The sequence below is a fragment of the Pocillopora verrucosa genome, chromosome 4 (genome assembly GCF_036669915.1).
Source record: "Pocillopora verrucosa isolate sample1 chromosome 4, ASM3666991v2, whole genome shotgun sequence".
Taxonomy (NCBI): Eukaryota; Metazoa; Cnidaria; class Anthozoa; order Scleractinia; family Pocilloporidae; genus Pocillopora; species Pocillopora verrucosa.
This window is the reverse complement of record NC_089315.1, coordinates 2,932,394-2,959,763: the sequence shown is the minus strand read 5'-3', so window position 1 is coordinate 2,959,763 and position 27,370 is coordinate 2,932,394. Positions and strand designations below refer to the sequence as shown.

At 38.6% G+C, this 27,370-nt stretch overlaps 2 protein-coding genes and 1 pseudogene across 4 annotated transcripts in view; 1 reads left to right on the top strand and 2 right to left on the bottom strand.

The window, feature by feature from the left end:
• LOC131794982 (uncharacterized) overlaps window positions 1-4,703 on the bottom strand; it is a 36,042-nt gene extending 31,339 nt beyond the window's left edge. Inside the window, exon 1 of the mRNA XM_066165001.1 lies at window positions 4,580-4,703. The gene's annotated coding sequence lies outside the window, so the exon portion shown is untranslated. The remainder of the gene's footprint in view (window positions 1-4,579) is intronic.
• LOC131794978 (uncharacterized) lies at window positions 291-15,896 on the bottom strand. Of its 3 annotated transcripts, XM_066165004.1 has the most exons (7): window positions 15,756-15,896; window positions 11,728-11,863; window positions 10,595-10,687; window positions 9,530-9,655; window positions 8,753-8,808; window positions 7,896-8,021; window positions 291-587 (listed from the first exon to the last, which is right to left on the bottom strand). In XM_066165004.1, exons 2-6 carry the CDS (start codon window positions 11,843-11,845, stop codon window positions 7,935-7,937), a joined length of 480 nt encoding a protein of 159 aa, XP_066021101.1. In that variant the 5' UTR covers window positions 11,846-11,863; window positions 15,756-15,896; the 3' UTR covers window positions 291-587; window positions 7,896-7,934. The 3 variants fall into 3 exon arrangements, with proteins under 3 accessions (XP_066021101.1, XP_066021100.1, XP_066021102.1); XM_066165003.1 differs by lacking the exon at window positions 291-587 and having other exon boundaries at window positions 7,772-8,021; XM_066165005.1 differs by lacking the exon at window positions 291-587 and having other exon boundaries at window positions 7,772-8,021; window positions 9,530-9,607.
• A 79-nt stretch (window positions 15,897-15,975) lies between these two features.
• The window catches only part of LOC131794455 (uncharacterized), a 33,321-nt pseudogene continuing 21,926 nt past the window's right edge, over window positions 15,976-27,370 (top strand).

Here is a 27,370-nt window from a genome sequence, read left to right as displayed (position 1 = left end):
TAAGTTGAAGTTGTGATGGAGAAGTTAATATTTTTTATTGATTTTCAATTAAAAGTGATATCGTTACAAAAGCAGGAGGAGGGGCTTATGAAATTCTACGGCTTGCAGAAAATCCAGTTTGCATAATTACATTTTTTTTGACTCACATGTGAATGAATCATAAACGACCGCAAGAATGATTAAAAACTGCGGATAGCATCTTCCGTGATTAGGCGGTATGAAAACATACCGAAACTGCATATCCTTGCGGCATGCAAGAAAAATTGGAAGACATATGTTAATATCTCGTTTAGACCTAATGTGGGGTCCAATCCACCACTGAGTTTTTTTCGTAGAGTATCGGACGACAGAATCCAATGCTCCATGGTTTTATTTGTATTCAATTCAGGGAATCAGATTTCCCTACACTGGGAATTCTAACTAGTGCTTGCTTCTAATAGCGGTAGATGTTCTCGAAATATTCTGGCAATACGAATTTATCTCAGACGGCAAGGTGATTTTCAAGAAAATGGACGACATTGTATGTGATGAGGACCCAATCTATTGCAGTTTACCTGCTGGTGGTAAGTTGTCTCCCAACTAGAGAGCTACGAAGAAAAAAAAAAGAGAGAAAATGAGAAAAAAAGAAATGAAGATAAGAAAGAAAGGAAGAAAAAAATGAAAGAAAAAAACGGAAGAAAGGAAGGAAGAAAAAATAAAAAAAAGAGAGGACTAAGAGAGGATTAAGAGACACTTATTTCACTTTGAATTTTCTTAAGCATTTAAAATTAAAGCTAATCATCTAATACCCTGCTTTGCAGATTAAATAAAAATTATGGGTTCTAGTTCATAAAATTCCAGCTTAAACCTTAGGAAGCTAATCGTACCATTAGTTCCTGTTTTTCGTATATTTATCCCTGTGATTATAGTCATACATGTATTCCGAGATTGGCATAAATTCAAACAGTTTCTTTTTCCAAATAGTTTTTCAACCGACGGTGTTAAATACATCGAGACATGTTTTAGAATTAAGAACGACGATCTTTACAAATTGAAGGAAAAAATAGGCATGAAAAGACATGCAAAGAGTGGTCTTGCAACCAATGATTCTGTAAACAAAGTTTTAAAATCTAACAAAAATAATTAAAGATAACTCTAGTAACTTTGAATAAATACATAGATTACGTTTTTGTGGCGAGGGAATCAGCTCATTTGTGAAATAGCCTGATATTTAAAACCGACGTAGAGAACGGGGAACAATAAGAGGACGGATCAGTTAGCGTGAAAACTATATACTGCAGCAAGAATTACTTAGATTTTAATGAGAACGATTGTGCAAGGGAGCAAGCGGAGCAGGTGAGAGCCTTTGAACTCTTCCCTACACACAGCGCTTCCATGAAACTCATTAGTTAAAACAAAGAGTTTGGTAAAAATGAGATAGGACTGATCTGTTTGTTTTAGTAATCTGTTCTTGTGAGTCGCTTGGTGTATTCAAGACCAGGCCATTGTTCAAAAAACTTCTTGAAATATCAATTATGACAGCGCAGTTCATTGCATACGAGCAAAACTCATAACCAAAGGATGCCTATTGTTGCTCTCTATGGTTTTAATTATCTAACGCGTTTTTTTTTTTCGCTCAATAAATAAATACTTTTGGGGTTCACCGTGTTTCAAAGCAATAAAATGAACATTTCATGGCAAAAGTGTTATCTGGTTTGCGGTATTTTGCCTTTCATTGCTGGTAATGTAAGGGGGCCACAATAGTCTTCACCATTAGCTGTAAAACAGCCAAAAAATATTATAGCCGAAAGTCGTTAAAAAGTTAACTGCAGAAATGGTTCTTTAATCACAAAGGACGGTAATCAACTGTTGGCCGTAAAATGGTCTACAATTTGACATTTAACCGTAAAAACCATCACCCCATTGAGACCTTCATGTCAAAAGAGAATGCTGTGCGCTTTTGAAGTACCTATGACACGAAGTTCTTTCGCGTAAATATTTAGCTCATCATACGTACAAACCAATTTCGACTGAAGAAAAATCTCAAAAAACGTGAACGGTCTTTACGGACCCTAAAGTGCTCTTATCTAGTCTTAAAAGTGTCCCGTAGACTGGTAACGAATTAGCGGCTGATGACGTTGAAAACTGTGAAAACTCTCTGTTGACACTTGCAAATCTTCCGCATCTCTTGCAATTTTGTATCAGACAGCGTTGAAATGCTCTTGAAATAATGTACGATAGCAATACATACCTATCTTCAGCAAGCTCCACCGAGCTTGGATTCACTACCATCTAATTCAATAAAATTTATCTTTCTTTATTTATCTCGTTGTAGTGCTGTTATCACAATGACATTGCTACTGTGGCTACTTTTAGTTTCTTGAGGACAGGGGGGATTTAATGGGTCGTGGGAAGGAGAGGGAAAGAACGACTCCATCTTTGTAAATGTTCCATTCGTGGTCCTTAACGCCTCTGTATTGTTGCTTGCCATAGGTAAGTCAACATGCTGCTCTGTTTTATTCAATATGCATTTAAGTCATTTGCCAAAAAAATCAAGGAAAGTTACCGTGGATGATGGTGGTTTTGTCAATCCCAAGTTCTTTCGTTTTCCGCGCAATGAAAGTATTATGATAAAATCATTAAAGGGTAACTGACGCCTAATTCTATCCCCTCCCCCCCGCGCCATTTTTTTTTGTCCCAGTACATTCCTCTTAGGTTAAAGAATCCTGAATGAGCAAATAAACGATATAAATAAACAGTTGTAAAAAATATTTTCCCATCATTTTTTCTTCCAAACCATTATCGAGTCTTATACTCAAAGAAATATTTTTTATTCCATGCCGAAAGTATTTGACTTTAGATTTTGTCCAGTGTGTATCACTGGGACCTCAGGCCCATCGGTTCTGGAGTGAACATGACTAAGCGCAAGGTGTTACCGCTTATTACAGGAGGTCGTAATCCGGTTTCGTGAACGAAACTCTTCTTTCACGTTCCGGAAATGAACAAGAATTATCCTTTTTTCATTTTTTTTTAAAGGAGACTAGTGAGCAGCAGGAAGGAAGACTTCTTGCTGTTGTAACCTTTTTGTTTATTTTTTTGGACGCGTTTTGTCTCTAGCTGAGAGTTTTCCAGGAATGATTACAACTAACATTGAGCAGCATGTATAGCACATTCGTGTGCCTAAGTTTGATTAACTTCCAGTGGTAGTGTATAATAACAGAACCATGTCGTAACGCCTTGTTATGAGCGCCACACTCAAGCGTCGTTTCTCATTTGCGACCGGAAACATGATGAAATCAGTCCTGTTCGAAAGGTTACTCGTTTCAAAAATGTACCACTGTCAGCTGAATGAACAGTAAATTACTCACACTCGTTTATCGTAAACAAACCGACAGCCTGAGATAGGAAACCAATAAGCACATGTCATGAGACTGTACCACTCTTAGTTGCGTTGACATTGATAATATGGACGGAAAACAACAGGATGTAAAACAAAGAAAACGAAAACCAGGGAAGCGCTGTGTACATAATGATGTTTTGTAAGCAAAAAAAAAAAAAAAAAAAAAAAAAAGAGAGAGAGAGAGAGAGAGTCAGCCCTCATTAATTTCCTTAAACCCTGAATGCTGGACAATACATCTGGCTTCTGGCTGCAACTGTTCCACTGTACCATCCTCTATATACATAGATATATATATATTTTTTTTTACAACATCTACTTCCATGCAGAGGGAGTTTTAGAGGGTGTTTTCTTTCTCCCTTCACATTGATCGGCAGTTTGTAATAAAAAAATCAGTAAAGTAGATTTTTTTTCACGCTGTTGAACAGAAAAAATAGGTAGCACAACATGTATGATTAGTTTCACCAAAAGGAACAGTTGTCAGCTCTGTGACCTTCACCGTTTGGCAAACGTGGGAGATAACAAACTTTAGGCTATATATGAAACAAGGTGCAAAGACCACAAGTAAACAATAAGTTAATATTAAGAGGATTTCAATACTACATTTACGAATGTTATCTTTTGCTGCTTGGGGTTTAAAGTAAAAGCCGAGAAATCTTTAGTCGTTCGCCAAATTCAACAAAGAAAAAATGAAAACCGATTCAATCGCGTGGAAACTTGTATAATCCATCCAATTCAACTCCACAAACGTGCATGTTTATATTTTCATTCAGGAAAACCCTAGCTTCAGCTTCGCTCCCATGTTATTCAAGAGTCTACACATTTGGTTTTCATTACTTGCTCGCTCCTACATTTAATGAGCGACTGATTTTCAAAGACTTTATTTGAAAGCGTAAATACGTTCACCACTCTCGCTTTCTTGATTGAGGCGGCCGCGGCGCAGAGGCTCATGATCCTCTTCTGACTCTCGCGCTCTATTTTAGGTTCGTCCTAGCGGTTCAAATCGCAAGGGCCTGATTTTAACAACAGGTTCATGAACCTTTTCATTATGTTCACCCTCCATCGAGGCCTCAAAATCCAAATAATCAGACCTCGAAATATAACTGCTTTCACTCGAACGACTATCCGCCATATTTACTTTGCTTAATGTACACACGTGTGACGTAATGATCAAAATCGAAGCGTTTACGGTGGATGACTTACCAAGCTGGATTTAGGACAGTTTTCCCGGCGAAAAAAGGCACAAAGAGGCATTCGAAGCACCTTGCATATGTTTCAATGTGTTACCTGGGGCATTTAGACGGTATTCCGAAAAAATTACCTTTTAGCCGTCAGTTTACCTTTAAGTATCCTTATCCAGGTTATTAAGGATATTTGACTCTCTTTATCACTGGCTCACACAATTGTGATCTTATGACTTTGACGTGACTAAATTTGTTGATAGCCGCAAATAGTCTCTAGGTCTAGTTAAATATTTCGCTTTAAAGTAGCTTACGTGGTGGCAGAGTTTTAAGGTTACAGATCCAGACATGATCTTCCTCTCTTTTTATTGAGGAATTGGTCTAGTGAACTTTTCCAGTCCATTGCCTAGTTGGCTGATAAACCCAGTGGAAGCACAGGCGGCCCAAGCTCCAGCTGTGAGATGATCATCTTGCGCAATAACAGTCATGGCGGAATTATAAGAGTTTGTATGGGAATATTTACGCCGCTCTAAGGTATAAAATAATACGTCAAATTCTCAAAAAAAATACCTCACCTTACTTTCACAGCGTATCGCTTGTTATATGACCGCTTACTTTGATGAAAAGAACGCATATTAGCGAGTTGTCCATTTCGAGGTTTTCAACGTTCATAAGAAAAGCCCAAGGCTGAACACTCCATTTCCGAACGCCTGATCCGAGAAGCGAAAAATCCAAGCTCAAAATGACCGGGTGCCCACAAATCCAACGCAGAATCCAAGCACATATACTGTAGTTTCATTCCAATTCACTAAAAACTCAATCTTCCCCGTGCAACCGACACTAAGTCGCAGTTTGCTTCAAAAATTTCCAGTTTAGAGGTTTCTAACAGCCCGCGGCCACATCAACCTTGACACACGACCGTTGAAAACCAGCTCGGTAACCCCACCTCCTTTTCAAACTGAGCTTTGCCGGGGACCATACCGTCAGTTATCGTCAATAAATTGTTTTAGAACCACGGGTCCCCTCAAAAGAAATCGATCAAGAGGCTATTATTTCGATCGGCCAATCGAATTCGCCTCCGGAAATGTTTACAAATTCAAAATAATTTACAGGCATAGTTGCAAACCGCACGGCTGATCTCGTAAATCTCGATAGTTTCCTTTCAATTTCAAAAAGAAAAAATGTCGTCGGTAAAAAATAGTCTATTCCACGGTCGCAGCAGGGACGTAATCAATTCGACTCGTATCTGAAATGGAAATCGTGGTAAGTATTGTTGTTGCTGATATCCGTGCGGACGAAACGAAATAACAGTTGTCTTGTTAGCAACATTAAACTAAGTATGTCCAGATAGAGCTAAATTGAATACTGGAACAAATCCTTCCAAGGTTTTCCTCTGACTCCGAAAATAATCACATTTGCCGATTGGCCGATCGAAACAATAGCCTCTTGATCGATTTCTACTGAGGGGACCCGTGGTTCTAAAACAATTTATAGACGATAACTGACGGTATGGTCCCCGGCGAGGCTCAGTTCGAAAAGGAGCTAGGGTTACCGAGCTGGTTTTCAACGGTCGTGTGTCAAGGTTGATGTGGCCGCGGGCTGTTAGAAACCTCTAAACCGGAAATTTTTGAAGCAAACTGCGGCTTAGTGTCGGTTGCACGGGGAAGATTGAGTTTTTAGTGAATTTTAATGAAACTACAGTATATGTGCTTGGATTCTGCGTTGGATTTGTGGGCGCCCGATCATTTTGAGCTTGGATTTTTCGCTTCTCGGATCAGGCGTTCGGAAATGGAGTGTTCAGCCTTGGGCTTTTCTTATGTACGTTGAAAACCTCGAAATAAACAACTTGCTTAAATGGGCTCTTTTCATCAAAGTAAGCGGTCAGATAACAAGCGACACACTCTGGAAGTAAGGTGAGGTTTTTTTTTTTTGAGAATTTGACGTATTTTTTATTCCTTAGAGCGGTCGTAAATATGCCCATACAAACTCTTATAATTCCGCCATGACTGTTATTGCTCAAGATGATCATCTCACAGCTGGAGCTTGGGCCGCCTGTGGTGGAAGGTAAATATTTTGCCGCTTTTACAACGAGCTAGATTTTCCCCTTTTGTCTTTACGTCGTCAGCAGTAAAGAAATAGGTTTAGGGATGAATTGAGGAATGCCACAGTCTCGTATAACAGATGACGATACAACGCATCTCTTTCAATCACCAATGTCAGCCAGGGAGGTCGCCTTGACTAACGAATTACAAAACACATGGGCGTCTCGCGTGTTTTTAGCGTTTGCAGCTGTTGCGTGGAACAGCTTTCATTGTAACGTGCGTGAATCTCCATGTTGACTTTATTTTGCGCGTGTGAATTTGTCGTTCGTGAAATGACTTTTTTAACGAATCGGCCATAATAACCACGCAGCTTTCATTAACTGCACAGAGACATCGTGGAATCACGATATATAGTGAACGCTGAACTTCATAGGAATTATTCAAGAAACTTTTTGGTGGATGGATAAAGCCCACATTCTCTCTTTTCCTTTCCAACCAGCACACACCACCGAGTCTCAAGTAAGCTATGCCATGCAACAAATTTAAAATCACTGAAAAGCTCAATGATCTAAAACGATTTGAAAAGCGCATTTATTTTATCAGCAACAAACGGTCGTATGCAGCGAATATGGATGATATTTTGTCACGAAAAGTCTCTTATTTCTTTTGAAACTCAGGACGCGGTGAACTCTAAAAGAATTATCTATTGAGCAGTAAAAAAAAAAAAATAAAAAAAATAAAAAAAAGCAGCGAAAGTTTAGATAAACAAAACCAAAGACAGCATAGATAGATAGATTTTTGGTTTGAGATTTGCTTTTGTGCAATAAACTTCTCAATGGCTTGGTAGTGAATACGCTATGGAACTCAATAGATCAAATAACTCAAACACACAGATCAGTCCTTCCGTATTTCTATTTACATCTCTGTTGCACTGTCGAACTTTCAAGGGAGCACCATGTATAGGGAGGGGTTCAAAAGTTCCAGTATGCTTAGCTAGCTCTCTTGGAAAATCTTTCTTATTCAAATCTATGTAAAAAATTTCTGCTACAGTTTACTATTTTTCGCGCGAATTGATCCCCTCTCTTTATTGTTACCTGTTTTTGCTGCGTTGTTTTTTCATTCATGAGTTGATTCCCTCACCTTAAAAATTTAATCTGTGAGTTTACCCAAACTACAGAGCGGAGTTATCTTTAATGATTGTCGTTAGATTTTGAAACCTTGTTTTACAATATCAGCGATTGCAAGACGACTTTTTTAATGTCTTCCCCTGCTTAAGCGAATTACTTTCCCCCTTACTTCTTGTCTTTCACTTGATTCTTGACTCGTGTTCGTCGTCTAGCGTACCTTTCCAACAACTTCACCACAGAGAAACATTATGTTCTTTTCATTGAAAAGTTGAACTCTTCCCTTATAGGTTCGTTTCTATAATAGATTGAAGAATAGAATGAAAGCGGAATGTCTTAAAACGTAGAATGTCAACGCATGCATTTATCAACGACTCTCTCTTGTTCCTCGAAAAGAGCAGATCCAACTAGGACACGCAGTGACAAAAATCACTGTAATCGTAATTATAATGATCATCACCATCATTATTATTTTGTCAAAGCGCGCGGTCGATGTGATGATAACAAAGATAAGAGAGAATGGCAGAGAATGGCTACTGAAACTACTGAAAAATTCAAAAGATTTGATGATGATGTAAACTGGCCACAGTAAAGAGTTTTCATAGCCGATGTTTCAAGCGTTAGTCGTTACTCAGAGAGATAGGCTGACGCTTAAAATGTCAGCTTTAGAAACTCTTCACGGAGGCTCATTCGCAGGTTTGACTCACTTTATAAAACCAATGTATCGGTATATTCTTAGGCCTGGATGGTGGCTAATTAATTTTAAAACCTTAAAGAGCTGATTTTGGAGCCAATAGGATGAGTGCTTACGAGAGAGTTCGGCTTCAATTTCGTTGAAAAATGTACAAGCGCTTGTAAAGTGCATAAACATCATAACGGAAAAGACGAAAACTACAACGTTATGATGAGTAACAAACCAGAAGAAATTTAGCGAGGGAGAAAAGACTGAAATGCAGTCGCAGCTGTTAGAAAGGAATCACAAGCACTGAGACCGGTGGGCTGAGAGAGCTGCGTCAATTGGTTGATTACCTTAAAAAATGGAGGAATGGGCGGCAACTTTGCAGATCCAACCCACACCTTGGTTTCTAGAAGACAAAAATAAAAATAAAATACAATAACAAAAATCAGTTAAGGTCAGTCATAATGGGAGACACCGCTAAGAGCAATATATAAGATCGATATAGTAATCAGTGATAACAGATTGCCTGAATATTTTATTGCCATTTTTTTGCATTTTTTTTCTCTGTTTTTGCATTCGAAGCTGCCTGTTCGAGATGGTCAAGAGAGCAATTTGGAGAGATTGTAAACATTTTTAATTTCTCAAACACGTCTCGATGTGTCTCAGCTTGCGCCTTCGTCGGTTGAAAAACTATTTGAAAAAAGAAACCATTTGAATTAATACTAATCTCGACAGATGTGCATAACTATGATGACAGGAATATAGGAGAAAACGAACCTCTATAAACGGCTATTAAAGAAAAAGTGTGAGGTTGACATCATTGACTATTTAACTGAAATGATCAATGGGTTTTTTCCAGTTGATGGAAAAAGCCTCCTTGGTTTTAGGCTGGAATTTTTAAGGAGCAGAACCTATAGTTTCGATCTGTTGACCGGAGTACTCGGTAAGCTTGGGAAATATTTGAAAAGGTAAGAAGACCCATGTGTGCAAAAGTCTCTCCTAGTCCCCTTCCCGTTTTTTTTTTTCTCTTCCCGTTTTAATTCTTTTTTGTTGTTGTTGTTGTTTTGTTGTTGTTTTGTTTTGTTGTTTTGTTTTTTGTTTGTTTTCACTCTCTTTTGGAGACTTACCACCAGCAGGTAAGCTGCACAGATCTGGGGAAGAAATGCATACACGGTCGTATCTGTTCCTGAAAACAACCTCACCGTCTGCTGAGACCAATTCGTATTGTAAGATCGCCTCCAAAACATTCACCACTATTAGAAGCAAGTATCGGTTAGAAAGCGGCTAGAAGAACCTTGTTTAAAGGAAGTAATACAACATGAGCTACATCTGTTGTACATCGAGGGGTGTTTTCCTGAGGTCTTCAAAACCAAATTTTCCCTAGAACCCCTTGCTGGCGATCGCTCTCAGCGCTAACCCAAATCTTCTATTCTCAAATCCTGGATCTTCATAGTATCCACCCATAGTCAACTGGATAAGAAAGGGGTTAGATTAATGGTTTGGTCGTTGACCAAAGAAGAATATTAAAAGTTTTTGTCACGAGTGTAATTCCAAAAGAAAATCTGATTACCCCCACCACCAAAAGGATCAAATCTTGGAGTGTTCTATGAAAAACAACTCGATTGGACCCTACAGTAGGTTTAAACGAGATATGCGTTAGTCTTACATGTCTTACATGCTGGTAGGATTTGCAATTTCTTATTTTATCATTATTTTTTTTTATTTTTCTATATTCTATGGATTTGCAACAGCCCGTCTCTCTTGGCCGCCGGGCCCCTTCCCTCTGTTTCTTATAAATTTACCATGTGGACTTTCACGTTTCCAGTAGAACCCTCTCCTCCCTTCCAACTAGTCTACTAAGGCCCTCCCCTGAGAGATTCTTTCCCCTCCTTCCCCAAAGCACACTTTCATTTCCGAAAAAAAGTTGTATTTGAAGTACCCCATTGTTTCACATTCTGAATGTCGAAAGTTTTCAACAGGAAAAGTGCATTCGGCTAAAAAACGAGAATAAAAATTAGATCAAAGACCCTCCCCACCTCCGAAAAGCTTCTCCTCTGATTCCCCCCCCCCCGAAGCCTTGGAATTTCATAAGCCTCTCCTCTCTCCTCCCTCCCAGTGTTTACAATATCATATTCGATATCAAAATTATTAAAATATAATAACTCCTCCGTATTCGATTGATATCAACTTACCAGGTGTAAATGTTACGCTCAAATTGACAAGAACACCAGTGGGAATGAAAGGCCAATGCGAAACTTTAAACGTTGGAGGCTTATCATACTTTCCTAAAAAAGAATGGAACAATAAAGCTTGAATTTCAATGCTATTTTGACGCCTTGGGAAACCCCGCACAAAAATAAATAATTGCTAAAAGTTTTTAAAACCTTAGACCACAGAGAAACAAGCACAATTTACTGTTCAGTCACTAGTTATTAAACGGCTGATATGATTCTTATTTCTCCATACTTTTGGGCCTGGAGTGGAAGATTTTGAGCGGGATCACATGAGAGGGGATGGGAATCAGTTGTCACTAAAGGTGTATAAAGGTGTGTTAAAGGGGGACTGCAGAAAATTAACCTCCAATTAACTGCCAATGAGAAGAGACCGTATGAATATTATAGAGCCTTGAAGGGGGATCAGGTACATACTAACCAGCCCCCCAACAAGCAATAAATAATGACTGGTCCTTCAGTCCCTGTCTTTCTTATATAACGTATTTCCTGGCCCACAAACAGAAAAAACAGAATTGTATAGAACATTACAATGGCCTGGCTCTTCTCATTTTGTTCGGAAAAAATGTGGACTTTTTCAAAAAATGAATGGTCTTATCGGCAGCTGGTTTATTGAAATAAGGAGGGCGGGGGGGGGGGGGGGGTAATGGAAAGTGAAAAGAAAATCATTTGGAATCGAGGATAAACGATTAAGAGTGGAGAACGAATTGTCAAACCCAGGAATCCGAAATCAGAAATGAGGAATAAAAACAGAAAAATTGGAAATTGGAAAGATCATTAAAGGCCTCCAAAGTAGTTGATTAATCGAGAAGGGAATCTTCCTCGTAGCGCCTAATTCCTCTTTCTTCATTTATCAACTCATGAATGGCGTGAATTTCACATCTAAAATCTCATTCTAGTTCAGCAAAATATACAAGTCTTTCCAGGTAGCTGTAAGAAAGTAAATTAGCATTTCTTTTTTTTCCTTTGAAGAATTCTCATTTTTCACTTCCCATTCGATTTCTAGTAACATTCTGTAATTATTCCTGAGCAGCTTTTGAGAGCGGAATACCTTTTAAAGAGGATTAAAACTAAATCAAAAGAGAGACACTCACCACAGAATGATGCATTTACAATTTCAATTCCCGAAGGATATCCCGTTGTTCCACTGATGTTAAAAAGGAGCATGCTCAAGGCGATAGTTCTTCGTAGCCGACTGATCGAAATCATCATCGTCTTTTTAACAAATAGCTGGGAAGTAAAACAATGAAGAGTAGTTTAGATGTCAAATACGTCTGCGAGTAGAAACGCGAGATTTAACGTGGAATTTTTGATCAATGTATGTTATCCTCTCTGAAATACTTCTCCCCAAAAGGTGTCTTCTAAAGTAAGCTTTTGCTTGAAACGCTAATACACGCATGTGTTTTTCAAATGCCACGAGTGAAAAATGATACAGGGCTGAGTAAGTTTGTTTTTGTGATGCATGCCAGAATTTAGGAAATAGGTAGTAGGTCTAACGAATTCGATATCTTTAGGGAAAAAATCGGTGGATAAGGTTGAACCGATGTATTGCTCAAGGTTCGCGAGGTTGAAAAAAAAAAAAAAAACTTTGTCCTTGTTTTGCAAGTGTACTTCACTATTACACTTTATTTCGTGTTACATTTTACAATTCACGGTATTTTTTTTTCTCACTTAGGAGATCAATGACTTACTTTCCCCTATTGGGAACAAGACATAGTCTGTTGATAAAAAAGAACTGGGAGATCATTTGAACTATGCTTCTGTAATTATCATAGATAAAGACGATTACAGTCCGGCTCCAAGTAAGGCTCCAGATCTAACGAGGATCATTTTGAATTCATGTCACTAAATAATATTTGTATTTTATATACCAGTGCATGCAAACTGTTTGTTAACTATACATCTGTCTCTTAAGAGTTTCTTGCGCAGTAACACTCCACCGATGGCTGGCCCTACGTCATCCGTATTTGTTGTTGATGGTGTTGATGGTGACAATGTAAGTTTTCCTAGTGTTTATAGATGAAACTTATATTGAACAATACTGAGAAAGCATTTTTGTTTGCAAACTGAATTCCCCGGGTAGCTGCATCAGATACTTCGATGAGTTTCTTGCCTATGGTGACAATTACACCAAACAACTTATTTACAATGTAACTGTTGCCAGCCGAAGCTTTTCCATTGAAAAAAAAAAAAAATCTATATCCTGCTTTTAAGCCTACATCCTCTGCCTTTTGATAATATTCATACTTCCCTTACAAGTAGATTTCTCACCAACTGGCTAAATGACTTCAGCGTCATACTTTCAAGATCAATATTTTCTTTGATGAAATAAAACACATTTTTGTTGCGAAATGTAACTGGTGTGTAGATAGATGGACCTATCTCATCAAATTTAATAGATGAGAGCTGTTAGAGGGATCTGAAGGAGACTAATACTCCCAAAGAGGTGTCTATTTAATGGAGATCTTAGAAGACAAACCCGTGTCATTTTTGGTATTAATATCTCTCCTATCTGTTGTAATAAATGTTTTTTTTTAACTGAAAAAAGCCGATCAGCGAATTCATCATAAAAAACATGGGTATAAATCAGTGATCAGTACATAAAAATGCTATTAAAAATGCAATTCACCATCGATACAAGTTAATACTAAATTAAAAATTATCAAAAAAATATTTACAGTGATAAAAAACCTATACACTACATTTGTATTGTGCCTTATCTGATTCTATTAAAAGTTGTAATTTTAAAAATTCTCAGCGTTTCGCAAGCACGCAGTTCTTTGGCGAGGTTATCGTAATTCTTATCAGGTACCTGATATGGAGGATATCACTTGGGAGACAACATCTTATTCCAGCTCTCCTGAGGGGAAAAGTTTGGAGAAAGAGAGGAAAAAAGCTAAAGAGAATAGTTAGAGACCCTAAGAAGGATACATTGTGGTTACACTGGCAGGCGATGGCCGTCATGACAGCATGGGCCATTCTGCAAAGTATGGCACTTACACCATATTTTGCTGTACAGTAGGCCTTATTATTCACATTGTTCTTGTAAAGGTTGGTAGATGTGGAATTCATATTAAAAAAGAACTTACTGTAATGTATTATAAGACAATATAAGGGAACATTTCATAGTAGCAAAAAAAAATTGAGCATACAATGAACCAGCATATTTGTTCTGAGTCACTTTGTTTTCAGAGTATGTGGCTGAAATCCACGAAACACTGATCTCATCGTCGAGGGAAGCTAAGGGGCTGTGAAAGAGGAGTTGGGCAGGGAGAGCCCTCAAGCTTTGCACAGTATGCTACAAAGCAAAGAAACAAGGCAGAGGCCATTGAAAAGTTCCATTCCAGAAAGCAGAAAGAAAAAGTTATCTGTCCTCCAACCTGTTCTGGTTAGAGGGAAATGCCCTTTTTGGTCTTGCTTATTTTGTGAAGGACAAAATATTATGTTTTGAGAAATAAAGACTGACTGAGTAAACAAATGTAAACAAATAAATGAATCAATCAATGAAATAATGAAACAATCAGTCATTCAAATGATCAATCAGTCCATGAAACTGTTTTTTTTTCCCCTAATTTATGATGCAGGGCTACAGGCAATGTTCAGCCTGCTGCAACTGCTGCTACTCGCGAAAGGAAAACACACATATGCTGGATAATGATTTATCGGGTGGATTATCCAATCTTTGAACAACCAGGCCCTGGGGAATAAACAGGTTTCCCTGAAATGAAAACTTTCTTGTTTATCTCCTGTCAGGAGTGAGAGCTACAACTTGAATCACTGGATATGAACCTGTTTCAGAAGTCAACTATCATGCCTGGTTATTGTATGGCTTTGATTTTATGCAATGTGGAACTATAAAACTACACTCAACTGTGTTATGAAAAATTCATGAGCGTTATTGTTGCATTTGAGCACTTGATTAGAAAACAAACAACAGTTTTCAGGTGACAAAATTATTTTTGCTATTTAATACATGACTATTTACATATAGACTTTCTGTAAACTTTTTCCAAACGCGACAACATCAAGTAAACAGTAAGGACATAAATATTGTGAAACCTAGTCTTTGAATGACAATGTTTGTTGGAACCTCACTATTTTCCCGTAAAACAACTTTTATCATCCGTTTGGAAGATTGAAACGAGTAACGTCATCCGTTCATTGAAAATAATGAAGTGTTTATACTTCACTACATTATAATTCATCCTCATCTTCTTCCTCATAACTATGATACTGATCTTCAGCTATGGGAAAGGCAGATCTCATTACACTGTACACACAGCAAGGAAGAGGAGCGTCCATCCCTATTTGGCTCGCGATCTTCGCACAGCAGAGGTGTTCACAACGATTCCACGCTTTTCCAGTTGTTTTGGAATCTGTATTATTGTTGCCTCGTCGTTTATACACATTTGCTTTTCAATAAAAGCTTTCGCATCTACTGGAAGCTTTGTCGGCCTTCCTGATCGAACGCGGTTTTCAGTGGATCCAGTTTTCTGTATTTTGTTGATGATCCTGTAGATTTTCGCTTCTCAAGGCTTTCAATATTTGTACGGGAAAAAATCCTTCCTTATGGAGACAAGCAATTTTTTTTTCTCGTATGTGAAGTAATCTTCGGCATGATTACGCGGTAGTATCCCGCGGGTACATTATATGCAAATACATATTGGTTTCCATGGGGATGCAATAACACATCGCAACGCGTTAAAAAAAGTAACCTTTCACCCTCCCTTAGTACCGTTTTCACAAGCTGTCTTTTTCTCGCTCTCGCTATTCCCGTTTGTTCGATGGTATCAAAATGAATATAGGCTTTCTTATAATTTGTTTTATTTTGTGCAGTAGCGAACTTGCTTAACTAACGGTGCAGCGGACGTGTGGCAAACTTCGACCATAGCCGACTCTGTATGTAGCGAAACTGGCTTAAATTCATTATACTGCCCTTTTCACGCTGATTAAACTGACTTCGAATAGAATGATACACTAGGTTTACTTTCCTACTCACTCAGACAGTATCAGAGTGATGAAAAATTCGCCGAGCAGCGCAATGTTGCCTCATCGATCGAACACTTCGCTTTTACTTTTGCACAGTACTGTATTTCATTGTCTTACACGATTCGTAACTTACCAAGAGAAATACACCTGCAAACTTGTGTGCAAATTGTCCCAGACGTCGTAGAAACGGAATTCTTTCTTTAGAAGTTGAAAATTTTCATCCGATCTTGCTTATCGTAATAAAGAATTGTGTCGCTGATTACTATTCGTCAACGCTCTCAACCAGACTATTTTTAATCGTGACGCCAGCAATGACAGGTAACGAAGACGTAAACAGGAAGATATCTTTTCACCCATCCAATTTGAAATGTTCGCTGTTTCTTCGTTATTACTCGCCCTTATACCAATAATTCTATTGGAAATTAGTTTATAGGTATTGATCTTGGCGTGTACTCAAGGTGGTGGTCATCAAGGAGTGATAGAGGCGAAATTTTGGGCAGAGAAGTAACAGGACAGCTGCAGTTGAAATGACACGTTCGGTATGTTTTTTTCAACTTTGCCTTAAAGTCTAGGTCAATTATGGAGCGGTTCTTCAATCTATTTTATTTCGATGCATCTGACAATTATCGTGATGCAAACTGCAGGAAAAAAGTGCACGGAGTGGTTTGTTTTGGTCTGAGTCATCAGATATTTATCGAAAAGTTGCTCGCGGCGCAGCAAATATTTCGAGACCACCCTTGTAGAATCACACATATGCAAAAGCTATGTTGCCACTCTTTTAATTTTATGTCCGACTATGTTTAAGTTATGTTGTGCTCAACAGTGCCTATGTATTGACTATGCACTCTACCATATAGTATTTGTATTTTCTCTAAACAAGTCGAAAAATAACGTGCAAAACAGATTATTTTAATCCTATTTTATTTCCTACATCAGTAAAATAGTGATAAAATAGTCTGTTTTATATATATTTTCTGCTGATAGGACATGCTATGGCCATTTCCTTTGGAAAATATGAAAAAAATAGTCTATCTCAATCCTATTTTATCAAAGAAAATTTTGAGTAATTACAAAATAGCTTTAAAATAGACTTGTTTTATTTCTTTTTTTTTGAGGTGAATTCCATTCCATTGCAAAATATGTATTAAATAGTCTACTTTAATTCTATTTTCTCTAAAGTATCCCAGACCCACAATATTTAAGACAGCATCTAGACGTGTGTGTAATAATCAGTCATATTTTATTCCTATTTTATTCGTGAATTCAAGCGTAACTACCAATGTATTGTTGTTCTTTATTTCAAAATATAATTTTAAGGCAACTGTTTGGTACTTGCACCAATCATATCTTCACTGCATACACTGGAATTCAAAATTCATAGTTACTGTGTTAACGAGATAAAGAAGGGTTCAAAATTGAAAACGCCAGACCGACGTTTTTCATCTGCGTTGTTATAGGTTTCAAGTTTCCGTTAAAGTTTCTTTCTTTGTCAAAGAGTTGTGTGCGAAGGCTTGTCTTTAGCATCGAATCTCCACTTTTTATTGCCTGGATCGTCGCTTGGGTCATGTGTAACAATAAATCGATCAGCACAGCAACCAAGCTTGCTCAGAGTGGGTTATGAGTCTTTGTTTCCTCGACAACTTCCGGCCACAAATCGTGCATTTGTAATACGATCGATTCTTGTCGATTATTTCTACATAGAGTGAGCCCACAGCGTTATTTATATCCCAACCAATTTGGGAATTTTTTGGGAATTTTTGCTAACCAACGCAAAAAAAGTGGGTAAAAGCCGTAGTAGCTATTGAGAGTGCAGTGCAAGGTATCTTTTTGGAATGAGTTTCCCATTTTTCATGTAGTTCTAGAAGCAATAGATAGGTAAATGTTTACAATCATTTCAGTTTACGACCCGACTGTTGGCCTGAAACAGAACGAAAACTGTCGGCCGACAGTATCTTTCGGGAACTGTTCTTCACTTTTACCCATTATTCGGCCTGAGTGTACAATACCGCTTAGATTTACGTTGACTACGCTAACGCATTTCATACGCTCAGACGCAGGGTAGTCAGACGTGCATATACGATTTTTCTGCGCACTCGGTCGAAAAAAATGCGCGACTTAAGTGTCTTTGCTATTCAGTGCTATAAGTTTCTTTTGTGTTACATTGTTAGGTAAAACAAGGAACTTTTCGATTTGAAAAAGCGACGAGTCGACACCGGAAAATTTACATAATGAAAAAGCTATCATGTTACACACACACACACACCGCATCACTTCGCTAATTTATCGAATAACGAGTGGTAGCAGTAGATCTGCTTGATCTAAGCTGTTGATGAATCTGAAAGAAAGGAAAATCTCACTTATACAAGGCATCGAAACATATGTATCATCAAGCAAATAACGAGGCGAACATTCACTAACATGCTTCCCAATTTACTGATTGCAATCGGCGCTCGCTTGAAACACGCACTTGAATGTAAACAATTCCGTTTTCGAATCATGATTTATTGGAAACTCCAAACTTCCCTCGATCACCTCCAACGAATGATTACTCAATGTTGAGGAACAGAAGGAAAATTTATTATTTTAGATTTTGAATAATGTTTTCGTTTATTCACTGCAATAACTTGCTGCTTAGGTTGAAAATCTGGAAATCTGCAAAAGAACCTTTACCTTTCTCACCTTTATCTTAACTTAGTAGTGTGGTAGTGTGGAAGTGTGGTAGTGTAGAAGTTTGGTAGTGTGGAAGTGTGGAAGTGTGGAAGTGTGGTAGTGTGGTAGTGTGGTTGTGTGGTTGTGTGGAAGTGTCAAAATGTGTAAATATGAAAATATGCAAATAGGCCTTTACGTACCTTTCTCACGTTTATCTTAACTTGGCAGTGTGGAAGTGTGGAGGTGTAGAAGTGTAGAAGTGTGGGAGTGTGGGAGTGTGGGAGTGTGGGAGTGTGGGAGTGTGGGAGTGTGGGAGTGTGGGAGTGTGGGAGTGTGGGAGTGTGGGAGTGTGGGAGTGTGGGAGTGTGGGAGTGTGGGAGTGTGGGAGTGTGGGAGTGTGGGAGTGTGGGAGTGTGGGAGTGTGGGAGTGTGGAAGTGTAAAAGTGTGGAAGTGTAAAAGTGTGGAAGTGTGGAAGTGTGGAAGTGTGGAAGTGTGGAAGTGTGGAAGTGTGGAAGTCTAGAAATATGTAAATGAACCTTTACCTTGGAACACATTAATAATAATAAATAAGATCTTTTGACAGGGAGCCCACGTCACAAAGTGTGGTTTTCAGTGAGGCCCTGCATAAATCTAACGTAAGGATAACAGAAAATATAAATATGGTTATCAAGAATAGGATAAAAGGGTATAATCAATAGAAGAGACTACATGTTTTTAACAAGACGTCTAAAAACTGAAAAATCGGAAATGTTCCTAATGCCGTCTGGGAGAGCGTTCCAGTCATCTACTGCATGACAAACAAACCGATGCTGACCCCATGTACGCTTTGATTGTGGTTTACAAATGTTGTTATTAAAACGAGTGTTATAATCTTGTATATGTGATCTTCGCCTTTTTTCCAATGTATCCCAACCAAGTAGATCAAGAGCTTCTGTTGCTGATGAATGCTTTGGCATATCTAAAATTAATTTAGCTGCTTTATTCTGGCGTAATTGGATCTTGTTCATCAGAGTGGTGTTGGATTTATCCCCCCAAGTCACATCTGCATAATCAAGGATTGGCAGCACCATGGCTTTTACAAAGAGTTCCCTTGTATTTCTTGGCAGAAGATGTTTTATTCTCTGTAAAACGCCAAGCCTCTGAGACACTTTGGTCTTAATGTAATCCACATGATCAGTCCAAGACAGATTCTCATTGATAATTACGCCCAGATACTTGAACGAATTGACTCTGTCTAACTCCTTCTCCTTGATTATTAATGTGAATTCTTCTAAGGTGTTAAGTTTCCTTGGACCGCCAATGAGCATGAATTTAGACTTCGAGATATTTAGTGTAAGTTTATGCTCGTAGAGCCACTGAGCTAGCCTGTCTAGATCCTGATTCAACATGGTCTGTAGGTCACGGGCTGATTGAGAAGAGCAGTAGATAGCAGTGTCAAATTTTCATGCGAAATCGGATTTGCTTCTTGTTTTGATATTTGTCAAATCATCGATCGATGTTCACCAAATTTCTCAGAAAAAGGGAAGAGAAACACTGTAGGCAGGACACCTGTAGTTCAAGTTTGTTTAAGACCCCCCCGGCGCCTGCATTTAGACGAAACGTTGCAAGAGTGTGTGTTTTCAAAGTTCTTGACATTGTTGACAAACGCTCGCATAACTCAGTTGCAAATGAACCATATTCTGTGAAAGCGTTTTCGGTTTTCATATAATCTTTTCGTGTTTTACTTTGTACATTACTTAAACTGGGCATGTTATCGTTTTAATGAATTAGATGCACTTCGCAAGCGTTCTGTGCCCACAATCGATGACTTTTACTTGGGGTAGAAAAGCAGAGTACACGTTATCACAATGTGGAAGTGTTGAAATCTAACCTAGGACTACGATTAGGGCCCGGTGCAAACACTCTGAATTAATAAATGAGTCTTGATTGTTGCATGTGGCTACAGGTTGTGCGGCATCTGAACAAACACGCGTAAAACGACCATATCTCACAATTCGTGGTTCATTTTAACTTCTTCTAGTGATATGTATATCAAGCCTTTAGCTAATTACACTGTATAGAGGTTCGATGGTTTCAAATATAGTAATAGAGAACTTGATCAATCGCTAACCGGGGTGTTTAAATCATTGATCAGTTTTAATGGGTTACGAACAAACTCCTCGAAATTCGGAGTGATCGAGATTACCACTGGAAACAGGCTCAGAAGTGTAAGAACTCGCAGTATCACTGGCAAATGTACCGAAAATTGAGGAACTGTGCGAATAGCGAGGAAAAGAAGCTGAAATCGAAATATTATTGTCGGCTGATAGAAGATGCTAAAGGTGACAGTTCCAAGATGTGGAAAGCAATTAAAGAGACACTTCCCTCTAACCACAATGAAATTAATGCAGTTTTTGGTCATGGAAAATTGCAGACTGACCCCAAAGGCATTGCAGAAACTCTAAACAATCACTTTTCAAGCATCGGCAAGAGCCTTGCAAAGGCCTTTCGTGGTTTAAAACCGACTCAGTACGATGCAGTTCCTACCTTATCGTTCTCTCTCAAGTATGTGACGTCAGCCTTTGTTGAAAGGCAGCTGCGCCTAATGAAAACCAATAAAGCGGTAGGACTAGATAGCATTAGTGCACGTTTACTCCGTGATGCAGCAAATGTACTTGCTTCACCTCTGCGGGATATCATAAACCTCCCTTTTGAGAAGGGTCAATTCCCATCATCTTGGAAATGTGCGAAAGTGACTGCTCTTTTCAAAGAAGGTGATAAGTCCGATAAAGATAACTATCGTCCCATTTCTGTCCTGCCCACGGTCAGTAAAGTAATTGAGAGAGCTGTTCATTCTCAACTTTACGGCTACTTTGATTCCAACAATCTGCTTGCTGTGAACCAGTTTGGCTTTAGACGTGCAAGATCTACCGCTTTAGCTCTAACGCAGTTTACCGATGAAGTGCTAAGTAATATGGATAAAGGTTTAGTAAATGGTGTAGTTTTTATTGATCTGAAGAAGGCCTTCGACACCGTTGACCATGTCATTTTACTCGGGAAGCTCAAATCTCTAGGATTACGCAGCAAGAATCTGGAGTGGTTCCATTCCTACCTATCCTCTCGTTACCAGAAGACTGTGATTGGTCAAGCCTCTTCTCCTGCGCGGAAGGTTTCCGTTGGTGTTCCTCAGGGATCTATTCTCGGTCCATTACTATTTGCCATTTACATCAACGATCTACCCAAGGTCCTTCGGAACACTACGGTCACCTTATTCGCTGATGACACTGCTATCTACTGCTCTTCTCAATCAGCCCGTGACCTACAGACCATGTTGAATCAGGATCTAGACAGGCTAGCTCAGTGGCTCTACGAGCATAAACTTACACTAAATATCTCGAAGTCTAAATTCATGCTCATTGGCGGTCCAAGGAAACTTAACACCTTAGAAGAATTCACATTAATAATCAAGGAGAAGGAGTTAGACAGAGTCAATTCGTTCAAGTATCTGGGCGTAATTATCAATGAGAATCTGTCTTGGACTGATCATGTGGATTACATTAAGACCAAAGTGTCTCAGAGGCTTGGCGTTTTACAGAGAATAAAACATCTTCTGCCAAGAAATACAAGGGAACTCTTTGTAAAAGCCATGGTGCTGCCAATCCTTGATTATGCAGATGTGACTTGGGGGGATAAATCCAACACCACTCTGATGAACAAGATCCAATTACGCCAGAATAAAGCAGCTAAATTAATTTTAGATATGCCAAAGCATTCATCAGCAACAGAAGCTCTTGATCTACTTGGTTGGGATACATTGGAAAAAAGGCGAAGATCACATATACAAGATTATAACACTCGTTTTAATAACAACATTTGTAAACCACAATCAAAGCGTACATGGGGTCAGCATCGGTTTGTTTGTCATGCAGTAGATGACTGGAACGCTCTCCCAGACGGCATTAGGAACATTTCCGATTTTTCAGTTTTTAGACGTCTTGTTAAAAACATGTAGTCTCTTCTATTGATTATACCCTTTTATCCTATTCTTGATAACCATATTTATATTTTCTGTTATCCTTACGTTAGATTTATGCAGGGCCTCACTGAAAACCACACTTTGTGACGTGGGCTCCCTGTCAAAAGATCTTATTTATTATTATTAATGTGTTCCAAGGTAAAGGTTCATTTACATATTTCTAGACTTCCACACTTCCACACTTCCACACTTCCACACTTCCACACTTCCACACTTCCACACTTTTACACTTCCACACTTTTACACTTCCACACTCCCACACTCCCACACTCCCACACTCCCACACTCCCACACTCCCACACTCCCACACTCCCACACTTCTACACTTCTACACCTCCACACTTCCACACTGCCAAGTTAAGATAAACGTGAGAAAGGTACGTAAAGGCCTATTTGCATATTTTCATATTTACACATTTTGACACTTCCACACAACCACACAACCACACTACCACACTACCACACTTCCACACTTCCACACTTCCACACTACCAAACTTCTACACTACCACACTTCCACACTACCACACTACCAAGTTAAGATAAAGGTGAGAAAGGTAAAGGTTCTTTTGCAGATTTCCAGATTTTCAACCTAAGCAGCAAGTTATTGCAGTGAATAAACGAAAACATTATTCAAAATCTAAAATAATAAATTTTCCTTCTGTTCCTCAACATTGAGTAATCATTCGTTGGAGGTGATCGAGGGAAGTTTGGAGTTTCCAATAAATCATGATTCGAAAACGGAATTGTTTACATTCAAGTGCGTGTTTCAAGCGAGCGCCGATTGCAATCAGTAAATTGGGAAGCATGTTAGTGAATGTTCGCCTCGTTATTCGCTTGATGATACATATGTTTCGATGCCTTGTATAAGTGAGATTTTCCTTTCTTTCAGATTCATCAACAGCTTAGATCAAGCAGATCTACTGCTACCACTCGTTATTCGATAAATTAGCGAAGTGATGCGGTGTGTGTGTGTGTGTAACATGATAGCTTTTTCATTATGTAAATTTTCCGGTGTCGACTCGTCGCTTTTTCAAATCGAAAAGTTCCTTGTTTTACCTAACAATGTAACACAAAAGAAACTTATAGCACTGAATAGCAAAGACACTTAAGTCGCACATTTTTTTCGACCGAGTGCGCAGAAAAATCGTATATGCACGTCTGACTACCCTGCGTCTGAGCGTATGAAATGCGTTAGCGTAGTCAACGTAAATCTAAGCGGTATTGTACACTCAGGCCGAATAATGGGTAAAAGTGAAGAACAGTTCCCGAAAGATACTGTCGGCCGACAGTTTTCGTTCTGTTTCAGGCCAACAGTCGGGTCGTAAACTGAAATGATTGTAAACATTTACCTATCTATTGCTTCTAGAACTACATGAAAAATGGGAAACTCATTCCAAAAAGATACCTTGCACTGCACTCTCAATAGCTACTACGGCTTTTACCCACTTTTTTTGCGTTGGTTAGCAAAAATTCCCAAAAAATTCCCAAATTGGTTGGGATATAAATAACGCTGTGGGCTCACTCTATGTAGAAATAATCGACAAGAATCGATCGTATTACAAATGCACGATTTGTGGCCGGAAGTTGTCGAGGAAACAAAGACTCATAACCCACTCTGAGCAAGCTTGGTTGCTGTGCTGATCGATTTATTGTTACACATGACCCAAGCGACGATCCAGGCAATAAAAAGTGGAGATTCGATGCTAAAGACAAGCCTTCGCACACAACTCTTTGACAAAGAAAGAAACTTTAACGGAAACTTGAAACCTATAACAACGCAGATGAAAAACGTCGGTCTGGCGTTTTCAATTTTGAACCCTTCTTTATCTCGTTAACACAGTAACTATGAATTTTGAATTCCAGTGTATGCAGTGAAGATATGATTGGTGCAAGTACCAAACAGTTGCCTTAAAATTATATTTTGAAATAAAGAACAACAATACATTGGTAGTTACGCTTGAATTCACGAATAAAATAGGAATAAAATATGACTGATTATTACACACACGTCTAGATGCTGTCTTAAATATTGTGGGTCTGGGATACTTTAGAGAAAATAGAATTAAAGTAGACTATTTAATACATATTTTGCAATGGAATGGAATTCACCTCAAAAAAAAAAGAAATAAAACAAGTCTATTTTAAAGCTATTTTGTAATTACTCAAAATTTTCTTTGATAAAATAGGATTGAGATAGACTATTTTTTTCATATTTTCCAAAGGAAATGGCCATAGCATGTCCTATCAGCAGAAAATATATATAAAACAGACTATTTTATCACTATTTTACTGATGTAGGAAATAAAATAGGATTAAAATAATCTGTTTTGCACGTTATTTTTCGACTTGTTTAGAGAAAATACAAATACTATATGGCAGAGTGCATAGTCAATACATAGGCACTGTTGAGCACAACATAACTTAAACATAGTCGGACATAAAATTAAAAGAGTGGCAACATAGCTTTTGCATATGTGTGATTCTACAAGGGTGGTCTCGAAATATTTGCTGCGCCGCGAGCAACTCTTCGATAAATATCTGATGACTCAGACCAAAACAAACCACTCCGTGCACTTTTTTCCTGCAGTTTGCATCACGATAATTGTCAGATGCATCGAAATAAAATAGATTGAAGAACCGCTCCATAATTGACCTTGACTTTAAGGCATAGTTGAAAAAAACATACCGAACGTGTCATTTCAACTGCAGCTGTCCTGTTACTTCTCTGCCCAAAATTTCGCCTCTATCACTCCTTGATGACCACCACCTTGAGTACACGCCAAGATCAATACCTATAAACTAATTTCCAATAGAATTATTGGTATAAGGGCGAGTAATAACGAAGAAACAGCGAACATTTCAAATTGGATGGGTGAAAAGATATCTTCCTGTTTACGTCTTCGTTACCTGTCATTGCTGGCGTCACGATTAAAAATAGTCTGGTTGAGAGCGTTGACGAATAGTAATCAGCGACACAATTCTTTATTACGATAAGCAAGATCGGATGAAAATTTTCAACTTCTAAAGAAAGAAGTCCGTTTCTACGACGTCTGGGACAATTTGCACACAAGTTTGCAGGTGTATTTCTCTTGGTAAGTTACGAATCGTGTAAGACAATGAAATACAGTACTGTGCAAAAGTAAAAGCGAAGTGTTCGATCGATGAGGCAACATTGCGCTGCTCGGCGAATTTTTCATCACTCTGATACTGTCTGAGTGAGTAGGAAAGTAAACCTAGTGTATCATTCTATTCGAAGTCAGTTTAATCAGCGTGAAAAGGGCAGTATAATGAATTTAAGCCAGTTTCGCTACATACAGAGTCGGCTATGGTCGAAGTTTGCCACACGTCCGCTGCACCGTTAGTTAAGCAAGTTCGCTACTGCACAAAATAAAACAAATTATAAGAAAGCCTATATTCATTTTGATACCATCGAACAAACGGGAATAGCGAGAGCGAGAAAAAGACAGCTTGTGAAAACGGTACTAAGGGAGGGTGAAAGGTTACTTTTTTTAACGCGTTGCGATGTGTTATTGCATCCCCATGGAAACCAATATGTATTTGCATATAATGTACCCGCGGGATACTACCGCGTAATCATGCCGAAGGTTACTTCACATACGAGAAAAAAAAAATTGCTTGTCTCCATAAGGAAGGATTTTTCCCGTACAAATATTGAAAGCCTTGAGAAGCGAAAATCTACAGGATCATCAACAAAATACAGAAAACTGGATCCACTGAAAACCGCGTTCGATCAGGAAGGCCGACAAAGCTTCCAGTAGATGCGAAAGCTTTTATTGAAAAGCAAATGTGTATAAACGACGAGGCAACAATAATACAGATTCCAAAACAACTGGAAAAGCGTGGAATCGTTGTGAACACCTCTGCTGTGCGAAGATCGCGAGCCAAATAGGGATGGACGCTGCAGCGCATCCATTACTGTCAACTGATAAGAGTAGCTAATAAGGTGAAAAGACTAGAGTACGCACAACAAATCCTGGATTCCGGTGATGCATTCCACAATGTCATATTCTCTGATGAATGCTCAGTCTCGCTGGAACAATACAGACGTACATGCTACCGAAAGGTTCACGAGCCATTCAAAAGAAAACCGAGGCCTAAACATTCACTTAAAGTTCACGTATGGGAAGGAATCAGCAGAAAGGGAGCTACTAAAGTGTGCATATTCGATGGTATAATGGATGCAGAACTGTACTGGCGTATTCTGGAGACAACCCTTCTACCATTCATCAATCAGACGCTACTAGACCACAGATTTGTGCAGGATAATGATCCCAACATACAAGATGAGGGCCTTCTTCGAGGAGAATGATATAAACTGGTTGCGTACTCCCCCAGAGAGTCCGGATTTAAATCCCATCGAGAACTTAGGCACGAACTGAAATTTTACTTAGAATCGAAAGTGAAGCCGTAAAACAAACAAGAACTGATTGACGGAATAAAGGCGTTTTGGGCTGAGAGGGTGACGGAAGAGAAATTCGTTAAGTACATCGACCATGATCTCAAGAAAGTCGTGAAAGTTGCCTTTTATGTACCCTAGTATTTTACGCATACAAAACCTTAAGATTGTTGATAAATTTAAAAAACAGACAAACAAGAATAATGGCACTTTTATGACCCGTTCTCTTAAACAATAAACAATAGACTACTCATGCATAGCCATCAAACCATCAATTCCTTTTTTTTTGTGCGCATGAGACCAAAACTGAGACAAAACTTTGTTTCAATTGAACTTCGCCCTTCCCAAAAAAGCCGTATGGTTAATTAAGGGCTGACAGAATCGGGCATTGATATTCCTTGTTTCCTTGCTTGTTCTTTGCACGTGCCACAAAAACTAAAGCGTGTATGCATATTTCATTAATCTCAAAAACAAGAATTTTAGCACTTTCAAATTACCCGTCTACTCACATAACAATCAAAGGACTGAAATTAGCCCACGGTTCCATTAACTCTATCAAAGTCGCTTTATCACGCCTTTTGTTCACCTCCTTTCGCGTGTAGTTAATTTAAATATGAAAAGCTCTCCTGAAGCCTACGCCTCTATTGTTATGGAGAACAAACCA

What these genes read in the sequence shown, in the direction of transcription:
- LOC131794978 (XM_066165004.1), bottom strand. Translation starts at nt 11,845, where the DNA reads ATGATGATTTCGATCAGTCGGCTACGAAGAACTATCGCCTTGAGCATG. An exon ending in TGTAAATGCATCATTCTGTG is followed by an intron (nt 10,688 to 11,727) that starts GTGAGTGTCTCT and finishes ATTCTTTTTTAG; the next exon opens with GAAAGTATGATAAGCCTCCA. An exon ending in CCATTCCTCCATTTTTTAAG is followed by an intron (nt 8,022 to 8,752) that starts GTAATCAACCAA and finishes AATCTATTATAG; the next exon opens with AAACGAACCTATAAGGGAAG.